Consider the following 19,550-nt stretch of genomic DNA (forward strand, 5'->3'; position numbering starts at 1 on the left):
TGGCAGCCCTACCAAGAAGTGTAGAGTTCTTTCTGGAGATTATCACAATTATCCGTACTGCGAACAGGATACATGGAAAGCCTGCCCACTTGTGATACTCTCTTGCCTCTTAAGCCACTAGCGGCACTTCCCTTGTACAAAGCTGAATTTCTGACAACATTTTTACTGCGGTTGCCGTTGGGAAACATGCAAAATTCCACGGTTTTGTGGTCAGTTTTGAACTTCTTTCCTGTGTTAAAATGAAACTCCTTTTATGAACATGGCTGCCTCCCTTGAAGCCTAGCAGACTTGCTAATAATCACCAAAAGGCTGTGGCCACTTCTGGTGCTCTGCTTGGGCAGGAGCATGGACTAAATGTGGACTAACTTAAGTCTGACCTCAGTCTTGCTTTTGTGGGCAAAATCTATATACAGTGGAAGTTCGTGGTAGAAGCTGTGGCTGCGTGAGTGGAGAGAGGACCTGTTTTGCATGCAGAAGGTATCCGATTAAGTCCTTGGCCTTTCTGCTTAAAAGACCCCTGGTAGATTGGATTGTGGACAACCTTTCTTTGTCTGAGCTCTTATAGAGCTACTGTCAGTAAAAGTAAATAGTACCAGGCTAGATGTACGATTGTGTGACTCAGCGTAACGTAGATTGATACGTTCTTATCTCTGAGCATTGGATTCAGCCAGATGGTACGTCACTCCTTATAAGCCCCCAGAGGTATCTGTCTGGCTACTGTTAGAGGCAGAACGCTGAACATTGTTGGGTCTTGGTTTGATTCAGCCAGAAGATGATGTTTTTGTTAAAACCATAAAACGTATAACTCCTTTGGGTAATGTTGATGACTTATGCCAGACTCTGAATATTGCACAACTCTTCTTTCAAGTGCAACCGTCTGGCCTGGACGGTTGCACTTGAGCTCATTTCTGGTGGTTGCTCTGCCGCATAGTCCTGGTCTTGCATTTCGTTCATATGCTGGTCTGCTAAGCGGTCTTCTGAAGAGGAGCAGAGGGATTATCTTGGGTATGGAAAGGTGGTTGGAGTGTGAAGTTGAACTCTAGGCTTCTGTTGTCTTGGAAGTCACTTGAGGTACTGAGCAAATGTACGTAATGGTTTTCGAATTAGAATAAACGCAGACTGGCACCCCTGATTGGTCAGAAGCACGTTCTCTCTCTCTCCCTCTGTGTGTTCATCATTTACTTATACTTTGAACCAGTTTCTCATGGCACATCTCTATCACTTGTGAATCTCCCCCCCCATCCAATAAGTATTCTCTACTGCCCTAGAGAAGATATAACAACATTAATAATAATAATAATAACATGCAATTTATATACCGCCCTTCAGGACAACTTAATGGCCACTCAGAGCGGTTTACAAAGTATGCCGTTATTATCCCCGCAACAAAACACCCTGTGAGGTGGGTGAGGCTGAGAGAGCTCTGAGAGAGCTGTGACTGACCCAAGGTCACCCAGCTGCCTTCAAGCAGAGGAGTGGGGACTCAAACCCGGCTCTCCAGATGAGAGTCCTGCGCTCATAACCACTACACCAAACTGGCTCTCATGTTTTCTTCCCAGCTGGATTGGTGCTTTTTTTTTAAATGGTCAACATTTGTGCTCAGCTACGAAATACAGATGCTGGAGCCCCTTCTGAAGCTTTACCAGCCTAACCTAAAATGCATTGGGTTGGATCCTGGGCATCGATTCTGGTAACAGCGGCACTTTCCCCTGGTATAAGGAACATTCCGTTGACCGAGAAGACCTCTTGCTTTAACAGAACGCTTCTTGCACTGCAGCAGACTGCCCTTGTTAGTACAGTGGGTCTCTGCGACCCAGCCCATTATGTTCAAGCTACTGTCTTCTTCCTTTGATAAATGTAAGAGTTTTGAGGCTGCGTGTTTCTACGGCTGTCGTGCTAATTTTTTCTCTGCCAATCAATAAATTTCTAAACACCTCGGTGCCTCCATATTATCCCAAAAGGACACTTGGTTTGATGCTGTGTGGAAAGCAGCAAGACAGTCTTCCGCTGGGAATAACGGTGCAATTAAAAACCGGTTTCTCTCCCAGGCAGAACTATAAACTTGTTTTTCTTAAGAATGGGGTTTTTTCCCAGGGAAACTTTTGTTTAAAAATTTAATTCTCTGTTAGAAAGCATTTGCCGGTCCTGCCCAAGATGTTAGGTCTGGTCCCCATGCTCTTCAACTGCAAGTATGACAGGGAGCAGGTCTGTGCAAGGCCTCTGCCTGAGCCCTTGGAAAGCTGCTTCCAGTCAGAGGGGGAATGGATGGACACCCTCCCTGGAGGAAAGGTAGGATAAGCAATTGACAGATAAGATGCGTGGACAGTATAGCATGGTATAAGGCAGATTTGCCATGGAATTCATCACTTGAAGTAGCCAATACTGAGCTTTGGACTACAGGCGGATGTTTTCTCAAACTTCTTGAACTCGGCTCCTCCTTACACTTCCTCTCCTTTCTAGGACCTCCCAAGCCTCCGGCAAATGTTTCTTTGGCAACTGAGCCTGACCCGGCACTTAGCAGTGTGCCATCCCCCAGCTGTACATGGCAGGCTTTAAAGTCACATCACCATGAGTTCTGCCCCTTTTCTCTCAAGCTACTTTTACGAGTTATTTACCGAATTTGGGGTGGCTTGGCTGAAGAGGTCAGCCATTCTTTTGGCTTTCTGCAAACTATGCAAAACTGAATTATTTAGGAGGGCTTTTTACTCTGGAAATAGGTCTTTCCTGCAAGAAATGGGTCAGAAAGATGTCTTGATAAAGGGACAGGCAGGGCCGGCGCCACCGTTGAGGCGGTGAGGCGGGGGCTGCGGGGCCGGAGGGGGTGCCGGGGGCGGAGGTGTGTGTCCCGTTCCGCTGCTGGCCAGCTGCCGCCCGCCACCCTGTGCCGCCACCACCGCACGCCCCCGGGCAGGCGCAGCAGCCACGGGCCAGGGACAACAGGCGGCGCACAGCGCACGGGTGGTCTCTGCCCGCCACCCCAGCTACCCGCCGGCGGCACTGCGTGATGACGTCATCATGCAGTCCGGGTGTGCGTGCACGCGCGTGCGCAAGGCTGGCCTCCAGCGGCAGAAACCCTAGCGCCGGGGCTGGGGACAGGACCTGTAGACTATACTACTGGGTATGATCTATAGGTGTAGATAGGCTCCTACAGAGAGTTTCCACATAATTTTCAAAGTTCACGTCAAAGTACTTAAGTTTTGTTTCTGCAGTATTTCATATATGCATTTTGGTTCTATGCTTGTTTTCAAATCTCTGTAATCCATACCCCACTGTATTATTCGTTAGACGTACCAGCCATTGTTTGTATTGACTTCTACCGTGTAATATGCCTTGAGTCTCAGAGAGAAAGGTGGACTATAAATACCATAAATAACAAGAACTCCTTCCACCAGTTTCTGTTTACTGAATTCCTGGGCAGGTCAGACAGCAGCCACTGTTTTCCTTGTCAACCACCAGTAAGTAGGTGGTTCCTTTTGGTGTCCTAGCACCTGCAATGCCCCCCCCATTCAGTCCTGCAGTTGAATACTAGGCTATTAATCGTGACTACATGAGCTTCCCCCCCCCCCCCATCTCACTGGAGGAAGCGTGCGTGCAAGGGGATATCCTGAGGTGGGTTGGAGCCCGCAACTGGCTTCGACAAAGGCGAAGGGGAGAGCTTGCATCCAGCCCTGTGTTCTCAACTGAATGTTAGGAGGACAACCTTCTGCTCAGGAAAGAGGCTGGGCTCTTTTTTAATATACATAGTAGATAAACCCGCCACTGGTTTCCAGTGCATGAAGAGTGATGTCAGTGAGCCGTTCCAACAGAGGAGCGCTCTGAGAAATCCCCTCACAACTGTTTTGAACTTGATCTTTCTAGTGGGAAGAATTAGTGCAAACTGCTGTACTACCAAAGGGATGCAAGTGGGACATGCCAGGTGTTTCTTTCTGAATGGTCCCTGTGTTTCCACCGGTCACGTGAATGCAGATCTCAGGGCCACCCTGTCTACTTTCAAAGAAAAAAATGATTGTCTTTTTATGTAGAGCTCTCACCGACAGAGGAAGTTGTGCCCTGATGGGATTGGAGCTCTACTTTTTCAGGAAGTGTGGAACGTAACTGAGGACCTACTAAATCATTACTCTGGTTTTTTAGGACCATGCTGTGCAATAAACCATTTGCATGTGAAACCAATAACTCTGAAACCCCAGGAGAAAAGCCAGGCCCAGCCTGAGAGGCCTTCGCTGATTGGCCTTGGAGGTTTTGGGGAGGGACATGAAGCTAGCAAGCATCCAATTTCTTTCTAATCACTTAGCTACACCGACAGAGATTTGATTGTTCGCAAGAGAAGGAAATGGTGCAAATGGTCTAATTTCAGTATGACATGTTGACAGAGTTTCTTCTTTAATATTGGCTGTGTAGGGAGCTACGTTTCTTGCATATGGTGGTGGTAGAAAGTGCTGTCATGTCATAGCGACATATGGTGGCCCCTGCTTGGTTTTATAAGGCAAGAAACTAATAGAGGTGGTTTGCCATTGCCTGTCTAGCTGAGGCTGACCCTGCTTAGCTTCCGAGGTACAAACCTCATATTCTTTTTCAACAGGTAGTGCCCTGATCGCAATACTGCCCAGCTTTTGAGGAAGATATAATTGTAAAACATTGAGCAGCAGTATCTGAAGCACCATATGACCAGCTTTGTGAACCCAGGGAGGCTTTGAGCTTATTTTACCTCAGACAACAACGCTGCCACCATCCCCTGAGCACTTAGACAGCCGCATTGAAACTGAGGGAAGCAGTTTGATGCAGAATTGGGCTCAAGAACTAGAAAGTGCCATAGGGCGAGTAACTTTCTGAATCCCAGCCCTTGAATGCCTTGGCCAGCATCCTCAGACCCTGAATTCCAGGGTACATGTGCAGTTCTTTCAGAATCTTGGCCTGCTTACCCTGATTTCCTTGGAAATTGCTGATTCTCCGTGCAAACGGGCAAAACATTTATAGCCCTCAGGCTCACTTACATTGAACAAGTTGGTTCCCCCCTACAGAGCAGGTGAGAGGTTTTGCCCTGGATCCAGTGCCTTTTTCTGTGCCATGACCTGTCTGCGTGCATATGCAGAACGATGGTTGGGGGAAGGATAGAATTCTGCATTCTAAGCAAACTTGGTTTTGATTGTGATGTGTTGGCACAAGCCGCAGAGATGGGCAGGATGTGGCTTTTGCCACTTGGGAGCTTCCAGAAGCATCTGACAGGCTACTTCTAGACAGTGGGTGCTGGTCTGTGCAGATCTTGTGCAGCTCTTATCCTACATTCTTACAGTAGTTAATCTTGGGATTGTGAGTCCCCTGAGCAGGAATTCCATGGCCAGGAAGCTGGGCATTTGTGGACAAGAGAAGAATAAATTAGGCATATCACACAGTTCTAAGTATGCTGGATTTTTTACAAGCATGGAGGTCTAATGGCAAAGGAGGAGGTAGTGGCTAGAGGTGGGCACGATCTGGGAAAATGGCAGCTCGTTGGGGTTTGTGGTTTGTCGTGTTTCATGAACCACGAACCACCATGAACTTGCCTGGTTCGCGAACCAGTTCGTTTTTTGGGTGTCTTTTTTAAATACATCACTTCTGGGGCTGCAGAAGGTCTGCAGAAAGCCCGTCCCCCTGTTGCCTAGGTAACAGATTGATCAGCGCCAGGCTATCTGCAATAATGAACCAAAAAACGAACCAAACGAACGGCTCTAAAAATCATCGTGGTTTGTCGCAGTTCGTCAGAAATGAGCTCCGACGAACCACTGGTTTGCAAATCAAAAAACGGCCCGGTTCATGACAGACTTTGGTTCATATTTCGGTTCGTGCCCATATCTAGTAGTGGCTCCTACCTTCTGTTCATTTGTAGAATACCTGAATTTTCTTACAATGTAAACACACATTGTATATACGGCAAAGCCTTTGTAATTCAGCGCGGACTGTTTGGTTTGGTCGGGAAGGCATTTTCTTTAATGTAAAACATTGGCACGTATGATGGCCTCATAAGCTTGAAAGCATTAGGCTGCTGATTATGAACAGGATGGCTGAAATATGTTTTAAAGAGAGAGGATAGGGAATCCAGTGCCTGCAACATGACAATTGCCATTGCTGTCTTTATTGGAACCTCTTTGTCTGTAAAATACAGTGCTTCAGTATGGATTTTTTTTTTGTAACAGAATAAATAGCTCTTAATTTTGAAGGTGATCTGGGGCAACAGGAGCCTCTCGTCTTAGAAGAGATGAGCTGCTAGAACTAGAACGGGGTCTTGTATAAATAATGGACAAAAACCATATATACATACTGATACCTTGGGTTCAGGTTATAGGTCCCTCCTCCCCTTTTTTGCTATACATAGCTGACTTGTTCTTCCGTTTTATTGATTTCATTCTCCGTAAGCAGCAGCGTGTCCAGCAGAATGGCTGACGATGACTGCATTGGTGAAAGTCTCATCGGGGTTTGGTACATTACAGGGTTAATCCCATTTCGCATTCCGTGGTGCATCATAAAAAGCTTTGAGTTCTCTGCTACGGAATTTCGGAAGGAGAGCCTGCTGGAGCATTTCCGAAGGCCCCTTCCGGGCATTGAGGTCCGGTAATTGCAGGTGATGTACCTGCTGAAAGCCTCCCTGAACGTCTTATTGAAAAGGGTGTAGACCAGTGGATTCACCCCAGACGAAACATACCCTATCCAAACGAATATCTCCATCAGTTTCTGGATAAATTCCTTGCTGCAGGCAGACTTGCAAAGGACAGAAGTGATGTTGGTTATGAAGAACGGGCACCACATCAGCAAGAAGAGGAAGAAGACAATTCCCAAAACTTTGGAGGCCCGTTGCTCATTCGTAATGGTCTGGACCGACTTCTTCCCAATTGTGGACATCCTGCGCATAAGCAGCTCCTCGTTCCCGTTTGTCAAAGGCTTGTCCTTCCGAGCACCATCCAACATGGCCACCTTTTCCGGTGACGAACCGGGTGTCACATCCCGTTGGAAAACCGTGGACACGGTACTCCAGGTCAAGCGCTGAGGCAGCTTATTGATCAAGTGGGCTTTCTTGCGCAGCACTCGGATGGTGAGGAAGTAAGTCACGACCATGATGGCTAGCGGGACAAAGAAGGCCGCGACTGAGCCGTATAGGATGAAGTCTCCAAAGCGATCGGGTTGCAGCACGCAGGTGAAGTTCCTGAGCGTCGTGCCGCCTTCCTCAAGGCCACGGATAGGGATTGGAAGAGCAATGCCTGGAGGAGAAACAAAAATCTGCTAAGCTTTGTCATGGATTTCAAGCATTGGGATGCAAATAGGTTCCCTAAAAAGCACAGTTTCAATGCTGGTTGCTGATTTGCAGTTTCTGAACAGTGCAACTGCTACCATGTGAAACTTTTGCCTTCGGCCCTGCTGTGCTCTGAGTCATCGAGCTGTCGTTTTCACTGCCTAGTGCTGGCCTGTCACCAGTCTTGGTTAAGATTTTGGGATTTGCTGTGCCCTTATCTCTCTCTTGCTGCCTGGTGGCGTCTGCTATAAAAGCTCCAAGAGAAGATCCATCTTTCAGTTCTTTGATCTCTGTTATAATAGGGAGGGACCTGGAAGCATTGCAGTTATAAGAGCAGCTTTTACTGGCTACGACCACAAAGCCATTGATTCCAGGACAGTTTCCAGCAAGAAGCTTCCAGGAAGTCCGCAAGCATGAAGGCAATTGCCCTCTCCCGTTATATCCCCTGGTGTCTAATATACAGAGATGTGCCGCCTCTGAACCTTGCGGTTCCATTTGGCATCCAGCCCCAAATTTTCCATCATCAGAATGGAACGTTCCTGCCTCTTCTTCGCACCATAGCTGTATGATATGCTGCTGTTGGGGTGGGGTGTGGGGGTAGGAGACTCTGAAGAGCAACATGAACGGGGTCTGTGGTGGGAGGGGGGAATCGGCAGGGATTTCTGTTAGTTGGAAATTTTAGTCTGGATCCCACCCTCTGTGTTTAAACTACTTTGAACTTTTGAGAAGAGGGCAGTTCAGAGGCTGAGTTCATGTCATGACCGATAAGGTGCTGGCTAAGTACCACACTTGGTTAATGCTACTAAAATCAGATACTAAAAGGTCATTTTCAAAGTGCCTTGCCTCTTGAGCCGTTTCCTATCCTGTTCTTGAAATGAGCCTGTTTTCTCTGATTGCCGGAGGCGCTCTTAAACTCACTTGAGTAGGAAGCAGCCTTTATCAGGGGTGGAGTTAGTGGCCAGGAGGGTGGGGTACCCTTTCCACTTCTCCTTTATCTGTGGCGTTTTGCATCATAAGAACATTTTTTTAATTCCCCACTGTACTTTGCAGGCTGTACAATTTATCTGTGCGCTCTAGCTCCCTTCCTTCAGTCCCTGCTTAACACTGACTTGGAACTTTTGATTCACTTCCTCTCATCTCTTAATTTTTGCTATCATCTCAAGCTTACATTTTGTGCTCAAATCCACTGGTCATTGACAACAGCCAGCATGCCTATCGCAGAGTTCAGAAGTCAAGGAGAACCCTAATATAAACCATCTGAAGTTTTAACCTCATTTATTAATAGATTTTGCCCTGTATATAAAGCACCTGGTAATTTCCCACCTTACACATGTTGGGTTGGATCCAAAAGTGCTGTTACTAGTGTAAAGCCACTTCTGTTGGTTAGAGAAGGGGTGTGAGGGTTTTGCCAGTTTCCCTACTCCCACTGCAGACCTCCATTTTGCTTCTCACCCTTTTTGCGAGGGTCACCTGACCCCTCCCCGGGAGCAAGATTTCATGGGAGGGGCCCCGAAGTCTACAGTGATGGGAAATACATTCCATGAGCTTTGTGGTACTTTAAACCCAACCCCTAGCAATGAAGTTCCCACACCTTCTCCTGCAGTATCTTTCCCTCCGTGAGGCACGTCTGTGTGGGCATTGACTTCTCAAGTTCACACAATATAGATTCAAGGATAAGAAGAGGTGTTTGTTTTACACAATCATTAATTCATGATTGGTGGGCTTAATTTAGCAACTTCACATAATACAGACGCTCAATTCAAGTTTGCACGTACTTGGGACTTTTAGAATTCTACGCTAGAAATCCTGGTTCTGTAGTAGGAATAAGACATGCAAATGGGCATGGATTTTATTGCTTCATGCTCTTTGATTTGTGGCATTCTGGATGTCAGGGGCTGAGGGCTTGAATTCTTAGGCTGAGGTTTAACTAAAGTGCATCTGCACTTTAACCCTTGGCTCTGTTGTGGCTCTCTCTCTCTCTCTCTCTCTCTCTCTCTCTCTCTCTCTCTCTCTCTCTCTCTCTCTCTCTCTCTCTCTCTCTCTCTCTCTCTCTCATGCACACCCACGAAGCTGCCTTATACTAAATCAAACCCTTAGTTTATCTACGTCAGTCTTGCTATTTAGACTGACAGCAACTCTCCAGGGTCTCAGATTGAGATCTTTCATGGACATGCCAAGGATTGAACCAGGGGACCTTCTGCATGCTGAACCAATGCTCTGCCACTGAGCCTTGGTGCATCCCCTGCTTCTGCCCTGGCAGTTGAGAGTAAATGCTGGACTGGAAGTCACCCCAGCTTGATATTTGAATACACCTGCCCAAGAGCTGGCCCTGCCTTGATGCATGGAGCATTTTTGTTGCATGCTCTCTAGGTCGCCCCTCAGCCACATAATGTTGCCCTCCCTCCCCTACGAGTTCAGCCCAGTTTTTTTACAAATAATTCTGTTTTGCTGGTATTTGCCACATACCTATTGAAATCAGCCACACCACAGTTATTTTGATGAGGGTTGTGGCCCGTGAGTTGTACTGACTGGCTTGGATTGGCTTTTTTATGGCAATGTAGCGGTCCAGCGAGATGGCGCAGAGATGCATGATGGAAGATGTGGAAAAGAGGACATCGAGAAACAGCCAGACAGGGCACAGGTCCCGTGGAAGAGGCCATGCGATCTCTGAAAGAGAGTAGGAGAGGGTCAGGACCTTTGCTCAGGGCATGGGAGCATCTTGCTGGAAGTTCTTTTTACGAAGGCTTCAGTGAAGCTGCGAGTTAATGGGTTTGATTTTAAAAAAAAAATAAAATATTAATTCACAAAAAGTGCTATCCTCATTGGGGCCGTTTATACTTTCCTTTTTTATATTGATATGTAGTGTGTAACTTGGCAGGCCTTGGGGCTGCCAATTGGTGATCTCAGCTTTAGCCATCCTATTTGCATAACCAGTTTGCCCAAAAAGTTTGACCAGTATGTATGCAAATGGCAATGGGTGATGCAAAGATCTGAGATCCAATCCAGTCAGTTACCCTAGGTGTATTCTGTAATCTTGCAAATTCTGTGTTTTGTTTTCCTTTTGTTTAAATTTCTGCCTTGCCTTATCCCTTAGAGAGGATTACAAACACATTAAAGATAGTTTCAGGTGGGTAGCCATGTTGGTCTGTAGTAGAAGAGCAAGATTCAGGTCCAGGAGCACCTTAGAGACCAACAAGATTTCCAGGGTGTGAGCTCTCAAAATCTAAGTTGGTCTCTAAGTTGCTATTGGACCAGAAATACATTAAAATTACTGTGGAAGAGCTAAACTCTCACACTCTTCTCTGATCACTAGATCAGCTTAAGACTAGAAATGGGCATGAACCGGGAAAAAAATGAACCAGGCGGTTCGTGGTTCGTCACATTTCACAAATCACGAACTTTCACGAACCTGCCCCAGTTCGTGAACTGGCTCATTTGGTTCGTGAAAACATCACTTCTGAGTCAGCAAATCATCACTTCCGGGTCAGCAGAAGTTCTGCACAAAGCCTATCCCCCATTGCCTAGGAAACTGATTGATCGGCACCAGGCTGTCTGCAGTGACAAACCAAAAAACGAACCAAACAAACCAGCCTAAGGTTCATGGTGGTTTGTCAGAAACGGGCTCTGACGAACCGCTGGTTCGTGAACCACGAACCGGCCGGTTTGCGCCGAACTTTGGTTCGTATTTTGGTTTCTGCCCATCTCTACTTAAGACTTGATAATGCTTCTGGAAAATGCACCAACTCAAGCCCAGTGCTCTGTCCTATTCAGCTGCTTGTCCTAAGATGGGCTTGGCTCTCCCTAAAGTTGCCCAAGTGTCCTGTATCTTTTTTTTTAGATTGAGGGCATGGTTTTCAAGATGTGGTCTAGAGATTAGTTAAGACTCTTTGACTTGCTCATGGTGGTTGCAGCACACTTGATGGTCCTGATAGTATTAGGCACACTACGTGCTCAAGTACTTAAAAAACAACAACATGAAAACGATGCAGTTTCAAGGCTGAAACTCTTCCAGGGCTTTTGTATCTGATGTATGAGAATCATGGTGCAACAGCAGGGAAAATGATGAGACATGTATGCATTGTGCAGAGGTTTGAAGAAAGTGTATAGTCCTCCATGCACTGAAGAAAATAATTTTAGAACGTACAAATCATGCTACAGATGAAGGGGATATAACTCCGTATCTCCAGTACCAGGGAGCTAATTTTAAAATCTTACCCTCTGTCACATCAGGGACATCTTTAATTTGGAAAATGCAGTCTGAACAAATTGAAGGATTTGTTTAAAACGTTTTTGTCAATTTGTGGAAGTGATAGAAAACTTGGATAGGCCCAATCATTCCAAACCAATTGGCTCTGTTTAGGGAGAAGTAGTTAGTTCGCACAAACTGGAAATGGAGTGGAAGCCTGCTTCGGGGTGCATGCTTTGACATGAGCACGGTTTCCTGCCCATGGAAAGAAAGGAGAGAGCCTTTTCCCCGACATGCTGGTTTTTTGTGCACAAAGATAGCTGTCATTTTAAGGCAGACATGTTCTCACACACACAAGCACACCCTGCATTGCTGCAGTCGGAAGCTCTATAGTCTAGAAAAAAGGATGCTTCCTGTCTGAAAGCTGATGTGGTCCTTTGCAGTTTCGATGGCAGCAGTTTCGGGTCTTCTAAATCCTGCTTTGTACAAGTTACCAAATTCCTACACACAGATTGGTCAGCAGTCTCACACTCAATTGTAATGTATTAGTTGTCATCTTTGTGGTGGAATTTGGAAGCCTGTAGTACAGGCAGGCCGTAAGTGGGTGGTCGACAATAGGCAACTTCTTTTAGTATAGACAGGAGCCAGTGACAGAATTGGCAGCAAAGCACATGGTATGTTTTCTAGAAATTAAATACTTTGCAAAGGTCTCTCCCCGCCCCCCAGATTTCCTTGAATTTCTAAGGCTTTTAAAGTCTTGTTTTTACAATACAGTCAAACGAGATTTTTAAAATAACCAATTAAATCGGGATGTTTCAAACACTGAAGCTCTCTCTAGCCAGGCAAGGACCTTTTCCGTGCCTTAAAATAATGTTGAAATTGAGAAATGTGTGGTCTCTTGTGTGTGCAGGTGTATATTTTCCGTGTTTCAGTAATCAAAAGCTAGCTGAATTTCCAATGAATGATTCACTGTTTCCTCTCCTTTATGCGTTGCTGCTCAGATGCCTTCCTTTCTTCCCTCTCTTTCTCTGCTGATTTCTTCAAGAGGGGGATGGTTTGTATGGCACTAAAGTAGACTTCTGTGTGTGGACATTTTACAACTCCATAATTTTAAAACTGCTGGCTACAACTTAAACATGGATGTCTCTGTGTGTTTTAATCTAAACAAGATTATCTCTCCTTTTTCTGAGGAGCTCTAGGTATGTGTCTGAATTTCTCTCTCGTTTGCCCAAATTTTATTCTATAACTAGAGATGGGAATGAACCGAAATATGAACCAAAATTCGTCACGAACCGGGCCGGTTAATGGTTCACGAACCGGTGGTTCATCAGAGTGCATTTCCCGTGAACCGTGACGAACTTTAGGCTGGTTCATTTGATTCGTTTTTAGGTTTGTCACTGCAGACAGCATGGCGCCAATCAATCTGTTTCCTAGGCAACGGAGGGGGAGGGACATCCGCTGACCTTGGGAACTCCCTGGGAACGCCCCCAGAAGTGACATTTTCACGAGCCAAGTGAACCAGTTCGTGAAACGAGGCAAAATTCGTGGCAGTTCATGGTGCACGATGTACCATGAACCATGCAGTTCGGGGTTTTTTTTCCAGTTTGTGCCCACCTCTGTCTACAACAGTTTGGCTGGATAAGTTAGACGAAGAAAATGATTCACCCAAGGTTAACCAAAGTTCTGCCACGGAAGCTTGTTGGGGTGGCCTTTGGCCAGCCGCCCAACCTAATCTACCTCACAAGGTTGTTGTGAGGATAAAATGGAGGAGAGGAGAATGACGTACGCCTCTTTGGGTCCCCCATTGGGGAGAAAGGCAGGGGGGAATAAATAAAGTCAATAATAAATACATTGCCAGTGGAGGTCATTGCAGAGTGGAGATTTGAACCCAGAACTGCTAAGTTGTAGATCAATGTTCTAACCCCTAGATCCCATCGCAGTGCTTACAGAGAACCAGCATCGGCCTTGATTCTGGGTCGGGCTGGACTCAGGTGCTTTCTCAGCTCAAGTGTGTTTGGCCCTCTGTTTGGCCTGTGTCGTATCAGGCTCTGTATTGTCCCCTGTGATTGTGCCTGGCAAAGAAAGGACTAATGTGGTGGCTCTCAAATTGTGCAGCTGGGGCCCAGAAGGTATGTCACAAGGCCGGGGGGAAGAGGAGGAACAGGGTGAGCTGGGAGGAGAATATCTGGGAGACTTGACAGGCGATTTGGGTTTGCTTCTGCAAAATGGCCCTGCAATCCTGCCTCTTCCTCATGTGCTCTCAACATGAAAAACATATAAATGTGGTCAGGGCTGTGAGATTCCTGTGATTTGTTTTAGGAAGGGGAGTAACTTTGTGAGCGGTTCTTGAAAAGCAGAGGTAAATTTTTAGAAGCAAATCCAACTTCAAAGTCAAGATAGGTAGCCGTGTTAGTCTGTCTGTAGGAGTAGATCCAGAGGAGTTAGCTGTGTTAGTTTGTAGTAGCAAAATTGAAAAGAGTCCAGTAGCACCTTTAAGACTAACCAACTTTACTGCAGCATAAGCTTTCGAGAACCACAGCTCTCTTCATCAGATGCGTGGAGGGTAAGTTTCTTCTTACCCTCCACGCATCTGATGAGGAGAACTGCGATTCTCGAAAGCTTATGCTGCAGTAAAGTTGGTTAGTCTTAAAGGTGCTACTGGACTCTTTTCGATTTTGTAGCAGTAGAAAAGAGCACGAGTCCAGTAGCACCTATAAGACTAACAAAATTTGTGGAAGGGTATGAGCTTTCATGTGCCCTACCACAAATGTTGTTAGTCTCATAGGTGCTACCGAACTCTTGCTCCGTTCTACAACTTCAGAATGTTTGAGAACCTCCGGTCTAATGAATCTGTTACTCTTCTTCCTGTTGAGGAACCCCAAAGTTTGAAAGCCACCAGTCCAGATACACAGAACTGACAGTGCTGTGTTTCAAACAGTTCTTCTCTCAAATCCTCTACATAAATAGCTGTCAGAAATCAAAGGGATAATATTTGTGTTCGGTGTCCGTATTCTTGACAACTGTGAAAACACTGAGATTGGAGAAGTAGGAAGTGGATGGCTGTCTCTAGCACCGATCATGCTTAATTTAAACACTTCTCCAGCTAATGAATTTCTAAGGGATTACTGGGAAACAGCTGCATTCTTGCTTAAGGCCACCCACACACCCCCTAAGCATTTTCCTCCTGGCATTTACTTTCTATGAATGCTTCGCCTCTTCCACCAATCGTTGAAGCAGCAGAAAGACTTGGCCTGTGCTTGCCAAGTAGACATCTTAGGCAAGTAAACCCAGTTTGGGGCATGCTGTTTTTAAAGTGCCTTCAAATAACCTCACTCCCTCTTTAATTATGATTTCTCACTTTTCTCCCCGTTTACTTTCCGCGGCATAAAGGATGCTATTGTTGGCTTCTATATTAAGATTCCAGGCATGGTTTTTAACCTTGGTTACAGCAGCGCTTGCATCGGATTAATGAAAAGATTAAGTAGCAATAAAAGAAGGCGAGTGTAGCGAGAGGGGCCAAATTGCTAAGAAGTTTAGTAAACTTCACATTTGAGAGTTTGTTACCATCTTCCTTTTATTTGGTGGTCACTGTAATTTAACTTCTGGCTTGTGCTTTTATTTTTGAAATGCTGTGCTATCAGTTTTGATCTCTATCAAAATATTAAGGTTTCTGTACCCCAATGGTGGCTGGATTTTATTGTAGTGAGACTCGCTACTTCTTCGGTATTAGAAGAACCTTCTTTGGAGGTTTTTAAACAGAGGCTAGATGGCCATCTGACGGCAATGCTGATTCTGTGAACCTGGGCAGAGCATGAGAGGGAGGGCAGGAAGGGTTACATCAGTGCTTCGTTCTCCTGGCCTCTTCTTATATGCCCAGGGTAATGCCGATCACCACTTTGGGGTCAGGAAGCAATTTTCCCCAGGCCAGTTTGGCTAGGGATCCTGACGGTGTTTTGCCATCTTCTGGGCATGGAGCAGGGGTCAATGGGAGTGTGTGTGGCAGGGTGGGGGGGAGGTAGTTGTAAATTTCCTGCAGGGGGTTGGACTAGATAACCCTGGAGGTCCCATCCAACCCTGTGATTCTGCGAAAGCAACCTTGAAGAAAAGGAGTGGGACGGTGTCCTTTCAACTCAGGGTGCACATTTCAACTTCAGCAACCCCAAAATGCCTTCCTTTTTTTTTTTTTTTTTGGTAAAAAGATTTATATCCTACCTTTGCTTTTAGGTGCACAAGGCACTAATGTTAAGCACAGAAGTTTAAAGGCATCTTATGTAAAACACATCAGATCACAGTACTCAGAAGTCTAAGTCCAGATATCCAAAGTTACACACAAATGTCAGAAAAACGCCCTCTCCTACAAAAAGGTCTTCGTTGCCTTGCTGAAGGCCAATATCAAAAGGGATCTTTGGGATCTCCAGAGAGCGCCCATTCCGCAGCTGTGGATCTGCCACGGGAAAGACACATGACTGGGCGATGGCCAAATGCACCATTCTCAGGGAGTGTCCCCCACATCAATGAGTTTTGGTCTGAGGAGCATAATCGGAGGAGCTGTGGGCCAGGTTATTCTCTGCAGGAGCAGTTGCTAGGGATGGCACACGTTCCTGTCTCCCACTTCACCCTCCACCCTGGTTTTCTTGTTTGGCAAAACGCAGAGCTCTCCTCTTTTATCTCAGCCAATGTAAGTTAGGTCGTTTGGTGGGAGCAGTAGAAGGCACGGGGGTAGGTGCCTACTGTGTGCAGGAATGTGTGTGTACTTCTTTGATGCAGGCATTCCCTGAAGTGTGTTTAAAACAGGTCTGTGCGGCCTACTCTACAGGATTGTTGTAAGCATTATCGCTGGATGACATGAACCGTTTTGAATGCTCCAAAGTGAGGAAAGTAATTATGATCCCTCGATTTGCATGACATGGGGTTAGCCTGAACGTGGCTTATTTTGTACTGAACGTTATAGGCATGCTTCTTTCCTAGCATAAAAAGGCTGAAGAAGTATTTTGAAAATCCTGCTCTTGCGCGCTTGATGTTTGGTTCCCATCTGGGCAGTGGTGGGTCATGGCACATCACGTGATCAGAAAAGCAGCCCCTTTCCTTTGAACTATGGCTTAGCGAAGGGCGCATCGATTCTTAGCTCTTTAGGGTCACAGGTTTATGACAGAGACCATGTGTGGAGAGTAAGTGCCACAGCAGATGGTGCTGTACATGCTTTCTGCGCCTTCGACATCAGAACTGCTATCCCTTGGCAACACTCAGAGACATCAGCGTATCATGTCTCTGAGTGCCCAGGGTGCATTTAGGGACACATGGTGCGCTTGCATAATTGTGGAAGAGTTCGCTATCATTTCCCTGTAACCTTGCCGTAGGTCTGGCATTCTGCACTTAAAATTTTTGAATTCTCATGTGTGACCCTGGAAAAACCAGGGTCCTGCAAGTGACGTCAGGCGGGACAGAACTGGTGTTCTCTGACTGTCAGTGGCAGGGAAATGAGGTTTGGGTCTGGGGACTGACTCAGTTGAATAGCCTTGAGAGTGACTGAGGGGGCGAAGTCTCCGCAGGAGGGTTTATTTGTGTGTGAACTGGGGGTGGGACCACCAGTGTGAGAGCCTTTTTGTCACAACCGGGAGCTGAGGCCGCAGTTCCCTGCCTTCCAGCCTACCTTTGTTTCTTCAAAGCAGTTCCAGAATGTGCTGATTTGCAGTTTTGCTGCAGCTTATCAGGATGTTCAACTAAATGGCCTTCAAGCGAGAAAACTGCCTGTTGCAGCCACACCACCTCGCCTGTTCATTTTGGACCTGGCTCGAAACTTTCAGCGTTCCACGGCAGCAATAAGATCTTGACTCACAAATTCTGTAATTCTATGATTAGCAATTTTTTTGTAGCCAGTGAAAGTTTCTAAACCCTCCTTTCTAGCCCTGTCCAAAATGTAGAAGCAGAAGCTATGTTTATACTTAGCAAGATCTTGGGGGCGAAATGCTAGTGAGGATTATATTAACTGAATTCCACAAAAACAGCGCTCAAATTTTTTCAGGATAAACCATTTGGACTAACAATTATAGAAAACATACAGCAAGGCCCAAGTATGGCCACACTAAAATGAAACCATTTCCCTTGGATCTGACAACTATCTCAATATCTCACGTTGTGCAGAAGGTCTCAGTTATGAATCAAGTGTTTACAACACCCAAAAACTATTTAGTGAAGTGAAGCTCTTTTGGAACGGTGCCCGTCAGCAGCGTTCCTAGTGAACTCACTGCTGGCTTGCATACTTGATGGTCTCCTTGTCTCGACTTCGTACGGTGTGTGTGTGTGTTCATCTAAGCCCTGAAACTATCACAGCTGTGTGTGTAACCAGAGCCAAGGCAACATCTGCAGAGTGCGAGTTTTCAGCAATTCACTCTCTCTTCCCCAGTCTGCTATTGTCTTGGCTAGGAGGAGTGAAGAGGGTAGTGTCTGCTGTACGTTTGTACTTTGCCTGGAGGGCTAAAGGCATCACAAGCGGACTAGGAAAGTAAAATGGAAAGGGTTTCTTGCTCTTTGCAATAATCCATTAGAGGAGCAGAATCGAATACTTACCGAACATTATAGTAAGAAGGGCTATCGGCATGACAAACAATCCGACCAGCAAATCGGCCACTGCCAGAGACATAAGGAAGTAATTGGTGGCATATTGCAACTTTTTCTCCAAGGATACGGCCAATATGACAAGGATATTGCCCCCGATGGTGGGGATGATAACCATCACGATGAGTAGGGCTGCCCAGTGCAGTGTGTTTCCGTCCTCGGCGGCTGGCTGCATAGATTCATTACCAGATCCAGATGCGTTCAAAGAAAAGGCCATCTTGGTGCCCAGTCAGATGTGTTCAGAGATCGGTTGTTACTCAATAACTTTATAATGTCCAGGAATATGTTCTTCCTCTTTGGCCCAATACGACGCTGACAGAAGATCGGCATTGTAAACTGCTCATCTGCTGTCCCAAGAAGTTGTACACACGTACCCAGAATCTTTTTATTCCGGCCCGAGGGGCTTAAAAATGAGTGTGCCGACTCGGGACCATTTCTAGCAATTACAGAACACAGTTTGTTGGCTGCTCCTTTCAATGGAAGCGTTCAAAGAATTCAGTGGATGTTGAAGAGCAGAGTCGTGAATTAACGCCTTGTGTTTGCTCACACCACCTCTTGTGTTGAACGTTGAAGACTTCTCCCTGGATAAAAGAACACACACAAATTACGTTTTGTCTTTTTTTTTTTAATTGACAGACTGGAATTGTTACATTGAACACGAGAGCGTTTCAGGTTGGTTTGCCATGAAAATGTATATCCTCCAAATGTTGATAAATACAGCTTATAACTTACAAAAATGCCAACTTTAAATAGAGAGCTCAGTTGTACTGTGTGGGTGCCCCTCCTCTTTTATAAACATCTAGGTAGCAGCGTCTTAAGCGGATAGTTCTGGTTCCTTTCTTTCTTATGCACAGCAAGAGAATCGCCTGCATAGAGATTTCGGTTGTTACATCTTCACTTATGCTTCAGGTGAAGAGCAGGCAGCATGCAAAGGGAGGCGAAAGATGGAATTTAATGAAGCTAAAATTTGTTTGAATGGGAAGGGGAGGACATAATTCTCTCAGACTAGGGTTATTGTGTTTGAGTTCCTGAACGAGATTTTGACCAAACGTGCTTAAATCTGTCCCGCACAGAAAGTCGTCCCAACTTCAACAGTTCCTCACAAACAGACACACAGAATTGCCCTTTGGACTCTTCTATTTGTTCTAACTATTTATATAGCATTCTCAGTAAACTCTGTGTTATGATTCTTATCTCATATCCTCACAGTGCAGTTAGGATCTTTCAAAGAGTGCCTTACCTTAGTTTTTTTTTCCCCCTCTCTGAATATTAGTAGGATTCTCTCGTCACTTGGTCCGGGTACGTTCCTTTTCCAAAGCGTGTGCGTGCGTGCTTCTTCATTTGTCACATACTGGATTTCAAGAATGTCTTCCTCTAATTGTGTTTCCTTCTCCAAAAGGCAGCCGCACTCTCTCTTGCCATTAACCCCTCCAGTGCACTCAGCTTCACTTTGCGATTAAGCCTTTTGTCATTGCCCATCCAGTAGAA

General features: G+C 45.8%; 2 protein-coding genes across 3 annotated transcripts in view; one reads left to right on the forward strand and one right to left on the reverse strand.

Annotated features, from left to right (window-relative positions):
* Positions 1–19,550, forward strand: part of PSMD1 (proteasome 26S subunit, non-ATPase 1) — a 120,896-nt gene that overhangs the window by 48,591 nt on the left and 52,755 nt on the right. The gene's annotated exons all lie outside the window — the stretch shown is intronic.
* Positions 6,125–19,430, reverse strand: HTR2B (5-hydroxytryptamine receptor 2B). Of its 2 annotated transcripts, none has more exons than XM_054982582.1 (4): positions 19,303–19,430; positions 18,015–18,643; positions 9,728–9,928; positions 6,125–7,229 (listed from the first exon to the last, which is right to left on the reverse strand). In XM_054982582.1, the coding sequence occupies exons 2-4, from the start codon at positions 18,277–18,279 to the stop codon at positions 6,340–6,342; spliced, it is 1,356 nt and encodes a 451-aa protein (XP_054838557.1). In that variant the 5' UTR covers positions 18,280–18,643; positions 19,303–19,430; the 3' UTR covers positions 6,125–6,339. The 2 variants fall into 2 exon arrangements, with proteins under 2 accessions (XP_054838557.1, XP_054838556.1); XM_054982581.1 differs by lacking the exon at positions 19,303–19,430 and adding an exon at positions 18,795–18,849.

The sequence above is a fragment of the Eublepharis macularius genome, chromosome 6 (genome assembly GCF_028583425.1).
Source record: "Eublepharis macularius isolate TG4126 chromosome 6, MPM_Emac_v1.0, whole genome shotgun sequence".
Classification (NCBI taxonomy): Eukaryota; Metazoa; Chordata; class Lepidosauria; order Squamata; family Eublepharidae; genus Eublepharis; species Eublepharis macularius.

Coding starts and splice junctions, on each gene's coding strand:
- HTR2B (XM_054982582.1), bottom strand. CDS start 18,279: ATGGCCTTTTCTTTGAACGCATCTGGATCTGGTAATGAATCTATGCAG. Junction 9,929..18,014: donor CCTTCTTACTATAATGTTCG/GTAAGTATTCGA, acceptor ACTCTCTTTCAG/AGATCGCATGGCCTCTTCCA. Junction 7,230..9,727: donor GGTGTGGCTGATTTCAATAG/GTATGTGGCAAA, acceptor TTTCTCCTCCAG/GCATTGCTCTTCCAATCCCT.